This window comes from Rutilus rutilus, assembly GCF_951802725.1.
Source record: "Rutilus rutilus genome assembly, chromosome: 11".
Taxonomy (NCBI): Eukaryota; Metazoa; Chordata; class Actinopteri; order Cypriniformes; family Leuciscidae; genus Rutilus; species Rutilus rutilus.
Genome location: NC_140216.1, coordinates 31970304 through 31989402, shown reverse-complemented (window position 1 = coordinate 31989402; position 19099 = coordinate 31970304). Strand labels below are relative to the sequence as shown.

At 39.3% G+C, this 19099-nt stretch overlaps 2 protein-coding genes across 2 annotated transcripts; one reads left to right on the top strand and one right to left on the bottom strand.

The window, feature by feature from the left end:
- Nucleotides 1–217: 217 nt before the first annotated feature.
- Nucleotides 218–5774, top strand: prcc (proline rich mitotic checkpoint control factor). Its single transcript, XM_084423314.1, has 6 exons — nt 218–868; nt 946–993; nt 2741–3226; nt 3317–3409; nt 4347–4493; nt 4632–5774. Exons 1-6 carry the CDS (start codon nt 638–640, stop codon nt 4782–4784), a joined length of 1158 nt encoding a protein of 385 aa, XP_084279440.1. The 5' UTR covers nt 218–637; the 3' UTR covers nt 4785–5774.
- A 1045-nt stretch (nt 5775–6819) lies between these two features.
- mrpl9 (mitochondrial ribosomal protein L9) lies at nt 6820–10986 on the bottom strand. Its single transcript, XM_084424663.1, has 7 exons — nt 10692–10986; nt 10212–10371; nt 10015–10139; nt 9585–9638; nt 9369–9470; nt 9109–9192; nt 6820–6992 (listed from the first exon to the last, which is right to left on the bottom strand). Exons 1-7 carry the CDS (start codon nt 10797–10799, stop codon nt 6879–6881), a joined length of 747 nt encoding a protein of 248 aa, XP_084280789.1. The 5' UTR covers nt 10800–10986; the 3' UTR covers nt 6820–6878.
- Nucleotides 10987–19099: the final 8113 nt, after the last annotated feature.

Genomic DNA, 19099 nt, shown 5'->3' with positions numbered 1-19099 from the left:
TCTTTACCTCAGCAACAACAAACCGGCTCAAATAATATTCGCAATTTCGCATAAAGATACTTTTTTGGGTTATCTATCGGTCTATCTCCACAATAATTCCCAGTTTCTCTCAATATAATATTTATGTTGTTAACTTGTTCGCAGTTGTTTTGTTTATTCGAAGATTTATTGTCATGGTTCGTCACGTTTATTGACGAGATTCCACTCCACGCCGGTTGGTGTCAGTATCGCTTAATCCTCTGAAACTGTGCAGCGGATGTTGAGGAAATCCTTCACGATGGTGGAAGAAACCCGTTTATGGGTCTAAATGGTTAAAGAGGAAAGATATGTTTATTAACAGTTATTGCTTGTTTGTTTAGACTATTATATTCGTTTGATATTCGCGTTTTGCAGAGAAAATATTGATTTAAAAGCTGAGTTTCCAATGCAATCACGGGTCCTGCTGCAAGCGTAGATTCACCTGGAGGCGAATTTGGCATCGATGTTGTGATCTAACGTTAGATATTTACGCACAATATTTGTCCATATAAGTTAAACCTGGAAGGACCGTACAGAATGATATGAGATCAGTTGAGCTCCGTTGTCAGCGATTGTTGCGTCTGATTCACTCTCTTATGAACACATCTGATCTGTGGCGATGTCTCTAGTAGCGTACGACAGCAGCGACGACAGTGATCGCGATGACTCGCCGGGTTTACCCGCTCGACCCGCGGGCAAGATCGGCGGACTGTTCGCTTCTCTGCCCGCGCCGAAAAAAACACAAGAAGCATCAGCTCCTCAGCCTAAGAAAGTGACCATGGACCTGCCGAAACCCAAGAAACGCACAGAACCCGTCAGAATCACCGTTCCTGAAATAAAACCAGCAGATGTGAGTTGTACTGATCTATTAAAGGCTAATTATTGTACTGAATAGTCTTTCTGATTGATGGTGTTTGTCTGTTTTAGTCCGACTCTGATGATGACGAGCCAGTACGAAAAAAATCAGCTCCTCAGGTATGGATAAAAATCTCTCTCTTTTTTTTTATTACAGCTGTACTTTATTTTAAATAAATATTTCACCTTCTTCTGACCTTTAGAATAAGAGAAAAACCCTTAGAAAAATGACACATTTAACTACATAAAATATTATTTAATTTATAATTATAATTATTAGATATACATATATTTATTAAATATCAATTATTTATAATTAGCTATTAAAGGGTTAGTTCACCCAAAAATTAAAATTCTGTCAGTAATTACTCACCCTCATGTTGTTCCAACCGCGTAAGACCTTCGTTCATCTTCGGAACACAAATTAAGCTATTTTTGATGAAATCTGAGCCATGTCTCACTCCTCCATAGGCTTCTATGTGACCGAAACTTGCTGGCCCAGAAAAGTTATTAAAGAGATCGTTAATATAGTCCAAGTGACTCCAGTGGCTCAATCTTGAGTATATCAAGCGACGAGAATACTTTTTGTGCGCAAAAACAAACAAAAATAACGACTTTATTCCACTATTCATTTCCTTCTCTCTCGACCTCTAGTTGGTTCGCGTAGTGTTTTTGCGCAGCGCGTCTGTGTTACACGTCACCACGTAGGCTCACTATTGGTCGACGCCGGTCATGTGTGTGTTGCGTGATGACGTGCAACACAGACGCGCAGCGCAAAAACACTACGAGGCCCAGAGAGAAGGAAATGAAAAGTGGAATAAAGTCGTTATTTTTGTTTGTTTTTGCGCACAAAAAGTATTCTCGTCGCTTGATAAACTTAATGTAGTGCCACTGTAGTTACTTGGACTATTTTAACGATGTTTTAATAACTATTCTGGGCCGGTGAGTTTCGGTCACACTGGAAGCCTATGGAGGAGTCAAAATTCTGTCAGATTTCATCAAAAATATCTTAATTTGTGTTCCGAAGATGAACGAAGGTCTTACGGGGTTGGAACAACATGAGGGTGAGTAATTACTGACAGAATTTTCATTTTTGGGTGAACTAACCCTTTAAGTATTTTTACTACTGTATTAAGAATCTCATTTGTTTTCCCCATAGTGGAATTGATTTTTAGTGGTAACTTATAAACCTTTAAAGACAAACCTACTGTATTCCTCCGAAGTTGTTAATCGATAATCGTAAGTCATGAGCACACATTATTTCTACTTCTTTTTTTAAACTAATTGTGTATGCCAACAAAATTCCGGGTGGAAAAACTACATTACCCATGATCCTTCCCATGATCTCCACCAATCAGAGAATCGCGACAAGCAAATTTCTCCACAGGAACTGTTTATCACCAGAGCTGCGGATAACATAACCGAGTCAGACGATATTTGTATGCATGTATAGTTTGTATGCATGTATAGTTCAAATCAAAGTTTGTAAATGTTGTGAATCACCTTGAAGCATGTTAGTTTGGTTTATGGCTTGTAACTCTTAAATCAATACTTAAAAAAAAAAAATTTGCCTATGGAAAAATTAATAGGAAAAAAAATTCTGTAACTAATGCCTCGGAAAAAGTGGCCAGGACTTTTGCACTCTATATGTAAATGACCTCTGTTATCATTGGCTAACCCCTTTCACGGTTGAAATAAGTCACAGCGCCTCTCCAAGTTTCTGAATATTGAATGAGTGGGCATATTTTAATAAGCTGTTGGTTGTGGCATCATCATCACAACATTTTTCTGGATTTTCATCATATTTTGTAAGTATAAATGGTCTGGGTAGACTTACCTCGTAGTAAATAAGAATGTTTTCTTCCAGGGAGGTGGTGGTCTGTCCTCTCTGCTGCCCCAGCCTAAGAATCTGGTGGTGAAGGAAATGCATCGGCCCCTGGTGCCGCACACCCTAACCAAACGCCCTGGATCGGATAAGCCGAAGGCAACCACAGGAAAGTCCCAGGGTGTTTCTGGAACCAGCCCGTCCCCGTCCGCCATCAAAGCCGCTGCAAAGTCAGCGGCGATGCAGTTAGCCCAAAAGATGGCCGCGGATGAAGAGGGAAGTGACGATGAAGTCGCTCCGGAGAACTACTTTTCCCTACCAGAAAGCTCATCAGAGCCTGTGATGTCTAAGAACCCAGATTCTCAGCAGTACGTTCCCACTCTTCACCCTCCACCCGCTGTGGAAGACTCTCCATTGGACTTTGGTTCTAATGCAGACAGTGGGCCAGTCGGAGCCGGTCAAGACTGTCAGAAGGAAGAATACCCACCGCAGTATCCTGAGAATCCACTGCCTGAGACTTCTCCACAGGTACTTCAAACACCTGTCCTTATGAAAAAGCACCATACGCCATATTCCTTGTAATTTCAGCAGCTGATGCTTTATGCATATGTTTGACAGGATTACCTTGAGGAGGGATATTACCAAGACCCAAACGCTGCAGCCGACGAGCAAGGCGATTCAGGCTCCTCTTCAATGTTCAATGATGAAGCAGTGAGTTGTTTGTAGCATCGCTATTTTCTTTTCTGTATTTAAATATGATTTGTTTTTCAGTATTTATATGGATTTCCATATTTCTGAACCTGAAATATGACCCACATGAATTGCTTAAATCCGGGGAACAAAACTTCTGCGTTTTCAAATACTTTTAATTCACAGCCGTAATATTATTACATCATTCTGTAAAACAAAGGAATAATAATAATCATTCTTAATTTTTTATTATTGTTGTTTTTATTAAATGTTAAAAATATATTAATAATTAATTAATTTGTGTATTTAATCATTATTAAAAAATAAAATAATAATCATTTTTTACAGTACAATAGAATTACTGCAATCGTAATATATTTTATTGATTTGTTCGTTTTAGTATTTTAAATAATAAAAATATTATTTTGAATAATAATGACTTATGAATATGAATAATAATGAATTATTATTAAACGATCATGTTTTATTTTTCAGTACAATAGTATAGTTGCAATAGTGTTGTTTCTTCATTGATTTGTTTATTGATATTTTATTTAAATAATAAAAAAAAACAATTGTTTTTTTTTATTTTGAATAATTTATAAATACATTTTATTCTTAGCCAATCACATGCCTGATTACTATTGCTCATAGTTACATTTTTGTCTAAGTATTAATCTTTGGTGTGCATTTGTCCAGTTCCGTTGAATGTTTCGTCATTGACATCATGCAACTAGTTGAGGTGTGCTGTTACTTTTCCAAGCAAATATACTTGTGGATGCAAAAGAAGTGTACAATTCTGTAAAGAGTGTACTTGGGCCAATAAGTTACCACCTAGCAACCACTAAGAACACCCTAGAAACCATCTATTCTAGTGCATCCTAGCATCATGACGTTTTGCCATGACTAAATCCTGATTGATCAGGGTTCAATTCCAATATTCTGTGTATTTCTCCAGTTTCGGCGGCTGCAGGGCAAACAGAATCGCGGAAGAGAGGAAATCAAGTTCCTGGAGATCAAAGGAGACGATCAGCTGAGCGGCAATAAGCAATGGATGACCAAGAACATGTCAGCAGAGGCCGAGCCGCGCAAGTCCTTCAGCAAGGTAAGCAGCACCTCCAATACAAGCCATTACATGAGGACATTTCAGTTCAGACAAGTGCAGGAGTAGCTAACAGTGTCCATTTTCTGAGGGATGGAAATAAATGAAAGAGAGAGACTGACCTTTCCATCTCGTTTTCAGAAAAAAGGAGATCAGCCAACGGGGCAACAGAGACGCAAGCACCAAATCACGTATCTGATTCATCAGGCCAAGGAACGCGAGCTGGAACTCAAGAACAACTGGGCCGACAACAAAATGACGCGGAGACAAACGCAAGCCAAGTACGGATTCTAACGGACTGGATGTCAGGATGTCGCGCACACATCTACCTAATGTGGAGCAGATTTTGTTGGCCTATACAGAAATCTTTTTGCCAGCTTTTAGAGCTGTAATGCCAGTTCGTATTGTTTCCGAAAGGACCGAAGGACTTCAAAGCTCTATTGGCTGCTATGACTTTAAGACGTCTACCTAATATGGTCTCTCCATTTGAACAACATTGGGTTTTGTTATGAGGCTTTAGTTCTGTCATAAATCACTTGTAACATTACAGTAGCTGTGTGGGTTCACATGAATTATTATTATTATATGTTTGGGATGTCATGAATTGTTTGTCCGATAGGGTATTGTCTTCCACACTGCCATCGTTAAGCAGTGGCATATATAAAACGTTATTGATGAGACGCTTTACAATAAGGTTCTGTATGTTAACATTAGTTAATGCGTTATGTATTATGATTTTTTTTATAGCATTTAATAAGTTTGGTCAATGTTAATTTATGAATATGCTATTGTTTATTGTTAGTTCTTAATGCATTAATGTCTAAAAATTAATGTTTGTGTGTAAATTAATTCATGTTAATGTATTGAATCTTATTGTAAAGTGTTATGAAAAAACCTTGTAAATCTTAAAAAGTGTTTGAGCGAATCTTCCCAATCCTCGTTTTCATTTGAATGTAGATTCTTAATGAAAGACCCTCGTGTAGAACCATGAGTAAAGTGTAACAGTTTCATGACACCTATAGGAAATGTACTAAAATGTTTCATTTTGTGTGTAAAAACACTTTTATGTGTGAAATAGTTCCTATATCACTGCCAGAAATAAAAAATATACATTAACCTGCACAAAATAAGGTTGGTTCACAATATAATTTTGAGTTTTACAAGATTTCTACATAGAAATATGGGGGAGTATGTTTTTAATTTATGCTAAATGTGTAAATATACGTCTCAAATAGTAGGAATGGGTTCAAACCACAAACATTAAATTGAACAATGATTTAATGTTGAGTTTGGGTGTTCTTTACACTTAAAAAAAAAAAGTAAATTATTTGAACAGGATTTCACACGGTGTTGCCAAGTCTGTGGTTTTCCCTCGGAAATTGGGCTACTTTTAATTCTGCGGGATGACATTTTGTTTCCATGGGTTGATTTCAATTAATTGTATTAATATTTTAAATCAGCTTTTATTTAAAAAAAAAATCTTTTCATGTTAATTTTTATTTCTACTCATTTCATGTAGTTTTGTCATTTTATTATTAGTTTTTAAATATTATTTAAGTTTAATTTATTTTTATTTTATAGTTTTTATTTATTTATTTCCAGTTCATAATTTTAGTAATCCAACTTAAGCAGTATATTGCAAGGCAACATTTCTAAATTTCACTTTGTGTGTTTTCCCAACTAATTTTTATATTTTATTTCAGCTTTATTTTAGAAATGTTTTTAATAGTTTTATTTAGCGATGATAACTCCGCTAATGCAGCATGTGCAGTAGTGTAAAAATGTAATGAATGGGAAGATAAGTGAATACGATAACACGCCACAATTTACTATACTGAAAATAGTGTCACAAAAGTATTTAATAATTCAGATTAAGCATGTTTTCATAAATTGAAAAAACAATAGAGTGTTATTGCATAAAAAAACTATTATATGCACATATTGATCAGTGTTGGGCAAGCTACTGGTACTGGTAATTAGTAGTTACATTTTGACGTTAAATCCACTTGTTTTACATATAACTTTTCTATAGTCTATACAGTATTCAATGCAATTACATCAAAAGTAACTGTAATTAGAAAAATGATGAGTAATCTCTTACTTAAATTACAGTAAATAATGCATTACACCTACCTAATACCGCATATGATTTAATTTTGGGGGGAAACCTGTCAGTCATTTTGCAATATATTTTAAAGATAAAAGCATCATAGCAATAAAAACAGCACCTCTCAAATTACAAGTACAGACACATTTAGTGCCCTGTTCTTACTGAGCATACACATACTGATGTTCATTTATTCAGGCCAAAGAATGAAGACTACACGGGAAGAAATAAACAATCATTTTATTTGTACAAATTCCTTGTGTATATTCTCCAAGAAAACACTATTCTGAATCGGACTGTTCTTGCTTTTGTTGCTTCTTCATCAGCAAAAGTTGGCTGGGCTCCACATACGGCACCACAGGCATGGGCACCCTGACCGTGTCCACTCCATTCACCTGAGAGACCAAACACTGTTCAGATAGCAAGTTCTGCCAGAAACTAGCCTAGAAATCTAGACGCACCCTAGCGGCAGCAAAATGTATTTTGCAGCCAGGGTAGTCTAGCAACTCTCCGTTGACTTTCGGAGCTGTAAAAAACTAAATTGGGTCAGGCCAATCACATCGTGTATAGAGTAGGTGGGGCGGGCTTAACATAATGACGACAGAGTTGCGACGGTTCCCTGCTACTTGAAAGCAAAGAATGGCTGCTGCTGCTGGCGAACAGTCTTTCGAATCGGCTTTGGCCGCGACTCTGGAAGTCTTGGAGTTAAAGGGATGTGAAAAGGGATTTGAAATAAAATTTTGATATGTTTTAGCTTACCTCAAGGGCATCCAAGATGTAGGTGTCTTTTTTTCCGCAGTAGTTTCAATTTTGATATTTTTAGGTCAAACCGTTCTTGTCTGTCAGTCATATAATGCAGGTCTGTGGTCACCACCTCAAAGAGCATGCACAGAGTCCAAATTAAACAATTCCCCATCGTAAGTACACATTGATGGCCTGAGACACGAAACGAGCGGTTTGTGTGCGAAAACGAACAGTATTTATATCGTTTTTACCTTTTGTACACAGCGACGTCCAAGTGATCTGAGGGCGCGGGCGCTTCCTAGTGTGTGACGTGTACGCAGACTGGTGCATAGATATATACACTAGATGTCGCCTTGGTGACGGCAGTACACTGAACGAATGCCATAGCCAAGGCGACATCTAGTGTATATATCTATGCACCAGTCTGCGTACACGTCAGATCAGATCACTTGGACGTGGCTGTGTTACAAGAGGTAAAAACTATATAAATACAGTTCGTTTTCTCACACAAACCGCTCGTTTCGTGTCTTAGGCCATCAATGTGTACTTACGATGGGGAATTGTTTAATTTGGACGATGGGGAATTGTTTTAATTTGGACTCTGTGCATGCTCTTTGAGGTGGTGACCATAGACCTGCATTATATGACTGACAGACAAGAACGGTTTGACCTAAAAATATCAAAATTGAATCTACTGAGGAAACAAAGACACCTACATCTTGGATGCCCTTGAGGTAAGCTAAAACATACCAAAATTTAATTTCAAAGTGAACTATCCCTTTAAGCTTTTCTTTGAGAAAAGAGCATAGAACGGCACTTAAGTCATTCTTAAAAAAGGAAGATGTGTTCGTAGTTTTGCCGGCCCGATTCAAAAGTTGAATCTATCAACTTACGTTAGCTCCGCTGTTGGGAAAACGCTCTGGTTGGTTGAAGCGCTGTCCTATAGAGCTGGTAAGTCCCGCCCCCTTCGCTAACCCCGCTGGACCTCTAGGTTGAAAAATCGTCAATGCAAGTGAATGGGAGAAAATAATTATTTTCTGGTCCCGTTTGAATTGTGCCATGAATGTGAACATATGTTGTCTCACTTGTCTGTGAATTTTTTATATAATCTTTCGTGTGAAGAATGCTACAATTTAGCGGGTAGAAGTTTGATACGGTTAGACTTTGTGTGAGAGCAACTCTTCGCTGCTTTCGACGCGTTTGAAACGTCACCACCACTCGCACACGGACACTAGCTCACGGATCCCGCTAAACATGGCTGTGTCTTTGGTGCACTTCACCGCCTTCTTTCAGGGAGAGGACAAAATCGTTGAGGTTGGCGAAAACCACGGGTAAGTCAACTTTATGGGGTGACGTCACATAGGCGACATGTAGTCTTTCTCCTTATGTCTTTCCCACAACTGCTAGCCGAAGAATCATACCATATACTGTCAAACTCGTAAAATGAAAGATTATATAAAAAATTCACACACAACATGTGTTCACATTCATGGCACAATTCAAACGGGACCAGAAAATAATTATTTTCTCCCATTCACTTGCATTGATGATTTTTCAACCTAGAGGTCCAGCGGGGTTTTACGGAAGGGGCGGGACTTACCAGCTCTATTGCGAGCAGAGGGAATTCGAAGGACAGCCGTTTATCCCGCCCCTCGGATTGAGCCCTGTCTATGGTGAGTTGCCAGGCTAGCAAGAAACCATTCAATCCCAGAAGTGTAAAATGATCATATAACTGTACTGTTTGCACTTGGAAAGTCAATGACTTACCGTGACATCACACCAGTACTCTCCAGGCCCTGTGATTGGTTCCTCTGGAAGAGTCAAGGCATGAGTCGGCACAACCACACCGAGCTGAGGACAGAAATACAGTCAATGGTACAAAACCACAGACAACAATGTAGGCATGCATTACTTTTTTCCTTTTTTGCACTTGCATTTTATGTTGCATTTCTGAAAATTAAGATTCTGTGTTGGACAGAATTTATACTTCCAATAAAAATAAATGTTTCCTTTTTCTCGTATCTTACCTGTCTAAGAAACCGCCTGCAAACGATCTCTTTTGTGAGCGAGTACTGTAGTGAAGTGTGCATGGCAACTACAAGCTGTGTTTTCTTCAGGAATTCAACAGTCTGCAAAATGAACACAAACACAAAATGAAGCTGCTCATGTTGACAGCAATATATAAAACCAGCAATTTTGTTTTAGAAATTATGTTTTATAGTTTAAAACACAAGATAACTCACTAGCTGTCCTGTGCGTGTCTGGATTCGGTCCTCTGGCCGTCCCTCACGCAGAAGCTACAGGAAAAACCACATAGGAAAAATAAATAATGCTTTGGTGTCAAAATTATTACATTAAAAAGTCAAAATATAACATAGAAAGTCAATTACGAGAAGTCGAAATTCAACAAATTTAACAATTTAACAAAAAGTCAACATTATGACATACAAAAAAATGTTTCTGGAATAAATCACAATTATGATGCAAGTCAAAATTATGACTTATGTCATCATTTCGACTTTTCATCTCATAATTATGACTTAGTATGTCATAATGTTGACATGCCATAATTATAAGTTACAAAAGCATGATCTTTTTTCTTATGTGGCAGATATTAGCTTCCATATGAAATTATGTTAATGACAAATGAACTGATTTGTAGATGTAACTAACCCTTATTTCCTCTGCAAACATGTCTTTATTTTCCTGTGAAGGGTAGACAGCCAGGCCTTGGGGTAGCAGTTTGTTGCGGCCCAATGATTTTTTCACAAAAACTGTGTCGCCTCGTCCACCAAGCTCTGTAAAAAAACGTAACATCAAAAATCCAAACGAAAAATATGACAATATTTTTGTAATGCAAGAGCACTCACTGGGCACGGTCTCGGAGAGGATGAGCTCCATTTTATCCTGGGAATCGTGTTTTCTGTCCTCAACCATGCGGTACACTCTGTGTCGACGTGGATGTAGCTTGGGTGGCTTTCCTTCCTTTGATAAAGGAACCTTCCAACAGCGTTCGACAATTACTGTATTCTAGAAGAAGATTAAAAAGTCAAAAGGTGTACATGTATTTTCATCACAACTCCATCTTCAAAGTAATTTCAGTGAAACTGCATTACATATGTGCTTTCATGAATTGCTGTTGATCTGTGTCTACTGTCTAGTCATCAGACTAGACACAGATAAACAAGATGAGCAATGACGAGCATGTTCAGTCATCAGTTTATAAAATTATGTATATTTGCAACTGTGCAAGATGAAGTCAAAACAATAACTGGCAGAAATCACTACAAATCTGCAATCTGTGATATCAGTCAGTGCGTTATTAAAGATGCTCATTTTCTTCTGCTTACCTTGCATGCTGTTTGTGACAGATTCTGTACTCGACTCAAGGAAGATTTTAGATGTGAAAGATTCCAGCAGCTTTGAAGGACAAACCTTGATGATGCTACCGCCCACATGATTAGTATAAGATTAATGAATTTAACGTTATTTAGTTGCGAATATTAATCATAGCCACCACTCGTAGCACGACATAAATACTTGTCAAAATTCACAAATATTTCAGCAGATATCTCTCACAATCTGTCATTGCATTCACTAACACACATGAACAGCGCCGGGGGTGATAAAGGACCCCTAAAAGGTAGTAGTGTATTTTGCCCGACAAAAAAATGTCAGCAAGTTTGTTTAATGAGCTGAATTTATCACTTACTTTAAAATATGAATATAGTACAGCACGTTTGTTTTTCAAATTGGCGTATTATATTGTAAACAAACATAAATATATAAAAGAGTTATGACGTTAAACATTACTAGTTCCCCAAGTAACTCATTGGTTTAAAAATAAAAGTCCCTGCTCAATAAAAGTCTAATTTCTTCAATGGAAGCTCAATGTATTTACGTGGGACTGTTTCTGGGGATTCACTTTTTATTTTACCTACCTTTTGTCTTCTGCATTCCCCTTACCATTGTCTCCTGTTCTTCCCTCAGACTCGTCCCCCAGAAACAGTCCCACGGACCCAGCCCCAAACCCAATCTCTTAAAAATTAATAAAGGCTGGTTTCTAAAGTACTTCTTCCCGCCTCTATGTATTAATGCTCATGGGTAGCCTAAATGGGTTCCATTCAGACCTTAATATTAAGTATTTACTGTTATGTGTCAACAAGATTCAACAAGACATTTTCACCTGGCAAGACCCAATGTTCAGATCTGTTGTGGTATTTATGCAAATTAGCACATACATAATTATGCACCGTTTGTCCATGTTAACAAACAATTAAAAAAACCTTGTAATACATTTTTTGTTCGTCTTGTTGTAAGTAATCAACTCAGTAATTTTCATGGTGATATCTAAAGGTTAAAAAATTTAAGGTGTATGGTTAGAAGATTAGGTGTATGAATAGGCTATATTTGGGTCTTTTTCGAAACTTTCCCCTAATGGGATTCTTCTGGGCTTTTTTTTCCTTACTCAGGACATATTGAGGATACAAAATCAGTTGAGTTTGCTTCTGTTGCAATTTGTTCAAGGTTGACCCCCGTTTTGGCTTAAAATGACTGGACTATAAAGATTGTGAGAAGTTACACTAAAATAAACACATATATGAAAAGGCTCTTTATTGATTTGTAAAGAATATAAATCAACAAAAAAATTGGCTATGCATCAAAGTCTTGTAAAACATGAAAAATGGCAGTTAGACTATTCATACAAAACAAACAGAGAATGTATAAAATGTCTCGACATGCACCGATTCAAATTCACTACCTTAAGTATTAATTGAAAAAATAAATTTGGTAAACAAGAGTGTAAAAACAGCAGGGAAAAGGCCCAACAAATTGTATAAAATTATATGCAATGTATATGCAATGCACATGTATATGCAGTTTACATGTCAATACACTTCAGTGAAATATGATGGATTCAAAAGACAAAAACAAACAAACAGAGGTCTTGAAAAATTACATTGAAAATACACTCACAAAGAAATCCTTTTCAGAAACATGATACAATTCATATAATAATTACATTGAAAAAGATATATCGATAGTAACTGCAAATAGTACTGTTACTGTAATGTATCATTGTCATTTCACAAAATTCATGGTCTGAATAAATAAATAATTTGAAGGGATCCTAAATAATCGCCTGCACATCGTGAAAGTTTAAAGAAAGGGGGATTTAGATTATAAGCTGTATTTTAACAAACTCTGCGTTGTTTCTTATGTCAAGTTATGGACTGTAATATAGTCTTCCAATTTTAATAATACAAGCCTATATACTACAAGGGCTTTAAATGAATTAAGTTCTGCAGTTTAACTTTGATGTTTGATGTTCGACACAATTTCGATTACATTTAGCCCTTAAAAGTATAATTTCAGAACTGTGCCTGGCTAATAATGACAATCATTAAAGCTCCGCACTATACGCACATCCTCATTATGATGTGACGAGTATCAAGATTTAGCAGCTAGTCCTTTAAAGTTCAGTTCAAGCAGACCGCAGTGATCCTTCGAAGCTGATCCAATATGATCTGAAATGTAACTGACTGATGACATGCTGTCGTAGCCTCTAATACTGAAGCAAATGACTGGGATGAAACATTAACAAGTTTACATCATCACTTCACCCAGTAACACATAAGAATCAATTGTAATACAATGAATTATGATGATGGAATAAGAATGGGGTTACATTTTAAAATATTTGATAGCATTTTAATGATTTAAACTGTAATTATTTTATAAACAGTACAGGCTATAAGGCCCATTTTGAGTTGGGAAACCAACAAGTGTCTATAAGACGCCATATACACTGCTGGTCAAAAGTTTGGAAGTAGATTAGATTTTTAATTATTTTGAAAGAAGTCTCTTATTCTCACCAAAGCTGCATTTAGTTGATGAAAAACACAGTAAAATACTAATATTATAAAGTATTGCTGAAATTTAAAATAACTTATTAATTTATTCCTGTTATGTCAAAGCTGAATTTTTAGCATCATTACTCCAGTCTTCAGTGTCACATGATCCTTCAGAAATCATAATAATATGCTGATTTGCTGCTCAAGAAACATGTATTATGGATCCCCGCACATGCAGACAAATCTTGTCATCTTTTTTGACAAGAAAAAGTTGACAACGACGTTTTTTTAGCAAAAAAAAAAAAACGCTGGCAGCGTTCGGTTACAAATAGCAGCCGAGAGCGTCTTTTGTTGCTATAACAACAGCTGCAACAGTAGCCTAGTGCTGTGTGATGCAAAAAATGTCGAGAAAGAGAAAGTTGGCTCTTGCGTTGGCTTTTGAAGTTACCGGGGAGGAGAATGTCGGTTCACAAAGACGTTTGTGGGTGCACGACATTATACGGGGAAGGAAACTGTATGGTGCTCCATTTTTTCTTGTTGTTTTTGTTGTTATGGAAACGACAGGTCTCGCTACTCGCTTGTCATTGGTCAGCTGTCAAAAAGGCGCTTGACGTAGGGCGTTCTTTTCAGAAAAGTTGAACTTTTTTCAACTTAAAAAGACGCTCTGAGCTGCAGAAAAAGACGCCGGCGGTGGCGTCTAAAAAGCACTCAGGACGTTTTTGAAAAAACGGTTTACTCCATAGGGTTATAATGTAGAACAGACGCTGGCAGTTTGAAAAAAGACGCTAAGTGTGAACATAGCCTCGTTTTGATTTAACTAAAACAAGGGAACTAATTATTACAACTTTTTTGTAAAACGAGGAAACCACGTTAACATTCACGTCACACGTCACGTTAACGTTTTATAAATCGTTGCCACGATTTATAAAAACGAGAGAACGAATTGTTAATTTGTGGCCACGATATATCTATATATATTTTTGTCCGCACAATTTACTTAAAGTGATACAATTCTGTCACTTTTTGGTTACCAACAATCTTCAGAATATCTTCTTTTGTGTTGACAAGTGGGGTACATTTTTGAGCGAACTATCCCTTTAAAACGAGGGAACAAATGAGTAAAATGTGCTGACCATGTACATAATTTCCCCCCGCATTTTTTGTTCGGAGATCCGTAGTAAACAGTTTTATACAACAATGTTTTTGTGGAAACTGTGATACACTACCGTTCGAGCTTAAAAAAAAAAAACCTGAATTGAATCGAACACTATTCAATGCATTAAACTGATTCAAGTGACACTTAAGACAAGTTACAAAAGTTCCCTTTCAAGGCGGTCACTTCGACATTACGTCACTGACGTATATGGGAACTCCTTCCTTCTCCATTTTCACTGAAATCTTATAGGCTAACGCCAGCTGGAGACAGCTGGCCAATTGACGCGAACATGCAAATGCTGACCGGTCCGCGGGCAGTATAAATAGCATGGGCGCGACAATACGTCAGAATCTCTTTCTTCACGCTAGAAGTCTTATCTGAAGTCATCGTGGAAGTTGCAATAGAGGTTACTCACCATGTTTCCTCCCCGCATCCGATGGCTGCTAACCTATATGCCAGATATGTGCGGGTCCTATTGACTCGCTCTACCCTAACAAGGATCAACCGAGGCCGCACTCACGGACGACAAAGGCTGTGCCGGACAGTGTGCGTCCTCAGGGGAATAAACTCGGGCATCAGCGGGGATGAGGCCCACTGCCGCCAGCAGGCCGCTGGTGGGCCCTCTCCCGCCCTAGTTGACGCTGCCCGTCGCCACTCCGGTCCTCTTCGCGGGCTCGCTAGAAGGACTCGACGCGATAGGCTCTGTTGATAATACTTCAAGAAAGACTCCGTCTTCCACGACGTCCTTGGTAAACTCAGTCGTGCGCAAGACGCGCGTCTAGATAGACGAGGCAAAGGCCATGGCTCCGTGTCTAAATGAGAAAGTGCGGATGCTATGAGTCTCTAGACGCCCCGCTCTGACAATGGAAAGTGCACAGCCGCAATCCGGTGAGTGTTTACCCCCCTTCTAGTCAGTTTTGACTACGGGGTTGCGCAGTCGTTACCGCTTATGCTGTTGACGCTGGGCCTACATAACATTACATATTGATGTGCTTACAGCTTATGTTGTCAGGCTGCCCTGTATCCTTCAGTGCAACTGGCCATGCTGATTTAACTAACGTTACGTATTCACAGTTGTTGTCGCTACGCCACTGACGCTGTGTTTATGTACACACTGCACACTATTATGTGCTATGATTTGTGCCGTTATATATTGCCCTGTATCCTTCAGTGCAACTGGCCATTCTGATTAACTTCGTATTCACAGTTGTTGTCGCTACGCCACTGACGCTGTGTTTATGTACACACTGCACACTATTATGTGCTATGATTTGTGCCGTTATATATTGCCCTGTATCCTTCAGTGCAACTGGCCATTCTGATTAACTTCGTATTCACAGTTGTTGTCGCTACGCCACTGACGCTGTGTTTATGTACACACTGCACACTAATATGTGCTATGATTTGTGCCGTTATATATTGCCCTGTATCCTTCAGTGCAACCGGCCATTCTGATTTAACCACAGTTGTTGTGCAGCGCAAATGACGCTGTGTTTACGTACACACTGCACTCTGTTATGTGTTCGTGATTTATGCCGCTATAAATTGCCCTGTATCCTTCAGTGCAACTGGCTATTCTGATTCAACTATGTATTTACAGTTGCTGTGCGATGCCACTGACGCTGTGTTTATGTACACTGATATGTGTGTGTTATGCTTATGCCACTATATATTGCCCTGTATTTTTCAGTGCAAATGGCTATTCTGATTACTGCGCAGTACGTATTCACAGTTGTTGCGAACTGACACTGTGTTACGTACACAATACACACTGATGTGTTATGAATTTTGCCATTGCCCTGTATCCTTCAGTGCAAATGGCTATTCTGACTACGTATTCACAGTTGTTGCGCGATGCAAGTGATGCTGTTACGTACACAATACACACTGATATGTGTTATGAATTTTGCCGTTGTATATTGCCCTGTATCCTTCAGTGCAAATGGCTATTCTGACTACTACGTATTCACAGTTGTTGCGCGATGCAACTGACGCTGTTACGTACACAATACACACTGATATGTGTTATGAATTTTGCCGTTGTATATTGCCCTGTATCCTTCAGTGCAATGGCTATTCTGATTACTACGCAGTGCGTATTCACAGTTGTTACGTGGTGCAACTGACGCTTTGTTTACGTACACACTGCACACTGATATGTGTTATGAATTTTGCCGTTGTATATTGCCCTGTATCCTTCAGTGCAAATGGCTATTCTGACTACTACGTATTCTACGCAGTGCGTATTCACAGTTGTCGTGCGATGCAACTGACGCTGTGTTTATGTACACACTACACACTGATATGTGTTATGATTTTTGCCGTTATATATTGCCCTGTATCCTTCAGTGCAAATGGCTATTCTGGATTACTATGTATTCACAGTTGTTGTGCGATGCAACTGACGCTGTGTACACACTACGCACTGATATGTGTTACGATTACGCCGCTATATATTGCCCTGTTTCCTCAGTGCAACTGGCTACTCTGATTACTGTGTATTCACAGTTGTTGTGCGATGCCACTGACGCTGTGTTATGTACATTGATATGTGTCTATGATTTATGCCGTTATATATTGCCCTGTATCCTCAGTGCAACCGGCTATTCTGATTAACTACGTATTCACAGTCGATGTCACTATGCCTCTGACGCTGTGTTTTGTACACATTAATGTAACTATGCTATCACATTGCCCTGTTTCCTTCAGTGCAACTAGCTATCCTATCTAACTGTGCATAGTCACAGTTGTCGCTATGGCGACTTGCGCTGCATCTGTGTACACACTAAAGCGTTATGCTGTTATGATGCCCTTCAACAACGGACTATTATGTTTGAACTGCGCATATTCATGCAGTTTCGGTCGCTTCGACGACTTGCGCTGCATTATACACACATGTTTTAAATGTGCGCACTGATGTGTTATGCTGTTATGTTGCCCTCTATCCTTCAGTGCAACAACCAGCTGTCCTATCTAACTGTGCATATTCACAGTTCTGTCGCTACGGCGACTACACTGCACTTATGTACGTACAAGGACGTGTTTTTGCTATTTTGTTGCCCTGTTTCCTTCAGTGCAAAACTAGCTATCCTAATCTAACCGTGCATATTCACAGTTTCTGGATGTATGTACGTACACGGATGTGTTATGCTGTAATGCTGCCCCGTTTCCTTCAGTGCAGCTAGCCATCCTGATCTAACTGTGCATCTCAGTTTCTGTCTCTACACAGTTTCTGTCGCTATGGCGACTTACGCTGCATTTTATGTACATACATGGATGCGCTATTCTTACGCACTTGTGTTATGCTGTCATGTTGCCCTGTATATTAGTGCAACTAGCTATCCCAGTCGAACTGTGCATATTCACAGTGTCCGTCGATACGGCAACCTGCGCTGCTTTTATTTGCACATGGATGTGTTCATGCTGCGGTGTTGCCCCGTATCCTTCAGTGCCTATACTGAGCTACTGCGTATATTAAGTTGGCGCTACAGCGACCGATGCTGTTACGTACATGTGCTACGCTGTTATGTTGCCCCGTTTCCTTCAGTGCAACTGGCTATTCTGTACTAACTCGTATACTCATAGTTCTAGCTACGGCTACGACTGTGTTTGTGTACTTACTGAGGTGCTATGCTGTTATGGGGCTATTATCTAACTGCGTATATTCACAGTTGTTGTCGCTACGGCCACTAGCACTGTGTTTATGTACATTCAGTTATGTGTTAATTTGCACTTCTGTACGTCGGCTACAGAACATCGGCTATGTTCTACAAGGGAGTGTCAGTTTCCTCGTGACCCCCTTACTGGCCTATCATCCCCGGTTCATGGACCTGAGAGAGTTATGGGGCCCCCCATGACAATCCCCCTCAGGAAGGTCCTGCTTCTACAGGCGATCGGCACGATTGGCACCCCAGCCCCAAGCTGTGGAACCTTCTTGTGTGTCCGCTGCTGGGTCCATAGTTGAGCAAGACACTTCACACTAATAAGTGCTGAGAGCTCTCCTTGAGATGGCCTTTCCACCTGCTCTCGCCCCAGCGAAGCACTTTGGAGACCTACGCTCATTCTAAGTGAAAGATTTTGCATTGTCTCGGACCTGGTGACTGCAGTGTCACTCTCAGTCCGATACCAAGCTGCGTTCCGAAGTCGCTTACACCGTTCAGAGCACAGATTGATCCCTGCCCGCCTTCTGCTGAGCCGTCAGCCTCACGTGATGCTGATGCTCAGAGTGCTGTTGGCCCTGTAAGGGCTTTGCAGATGTGCGTGGATCACAAGGCAGCAGTCTGTCTAGCTGTTTGTGTGCTTGGTGGATGGTACTAGGGACGTGCTGTTTTATACTGAGACTTTCTCACTGAATTCGACGCTTGCAATGCTGGCTTAATGCCTACGGGATTTAGGTATGCTGGCTGTCTTCTCAGAACACGTTCGCCAGGGTTTCAAGTTTGATGCACTGCCTATAGCGTCGTGGGTTCGGTGAGTTTTATTCATGTACTCATGAACTGTTAACCACCAGCTGTGCAGTAGTCTGCATTATGCAGAGTTACCATTGCTGCTAACTCTGTGTTATGACTGTTACATAGCTGTTCCGCATTACGCAGTAGTTTTCAATGTCTGTTAACTCTGTGTATGGCTATAAGGTTATGCAGCTGTCACCGCTATTGCCGTCGACACTGTGTTAACTCGTGCTTGAGTGCTTATGGTATTGTGCTGCCCTGTCCAGTGCAGCCTTCGCTTCATTGCATTGGATATG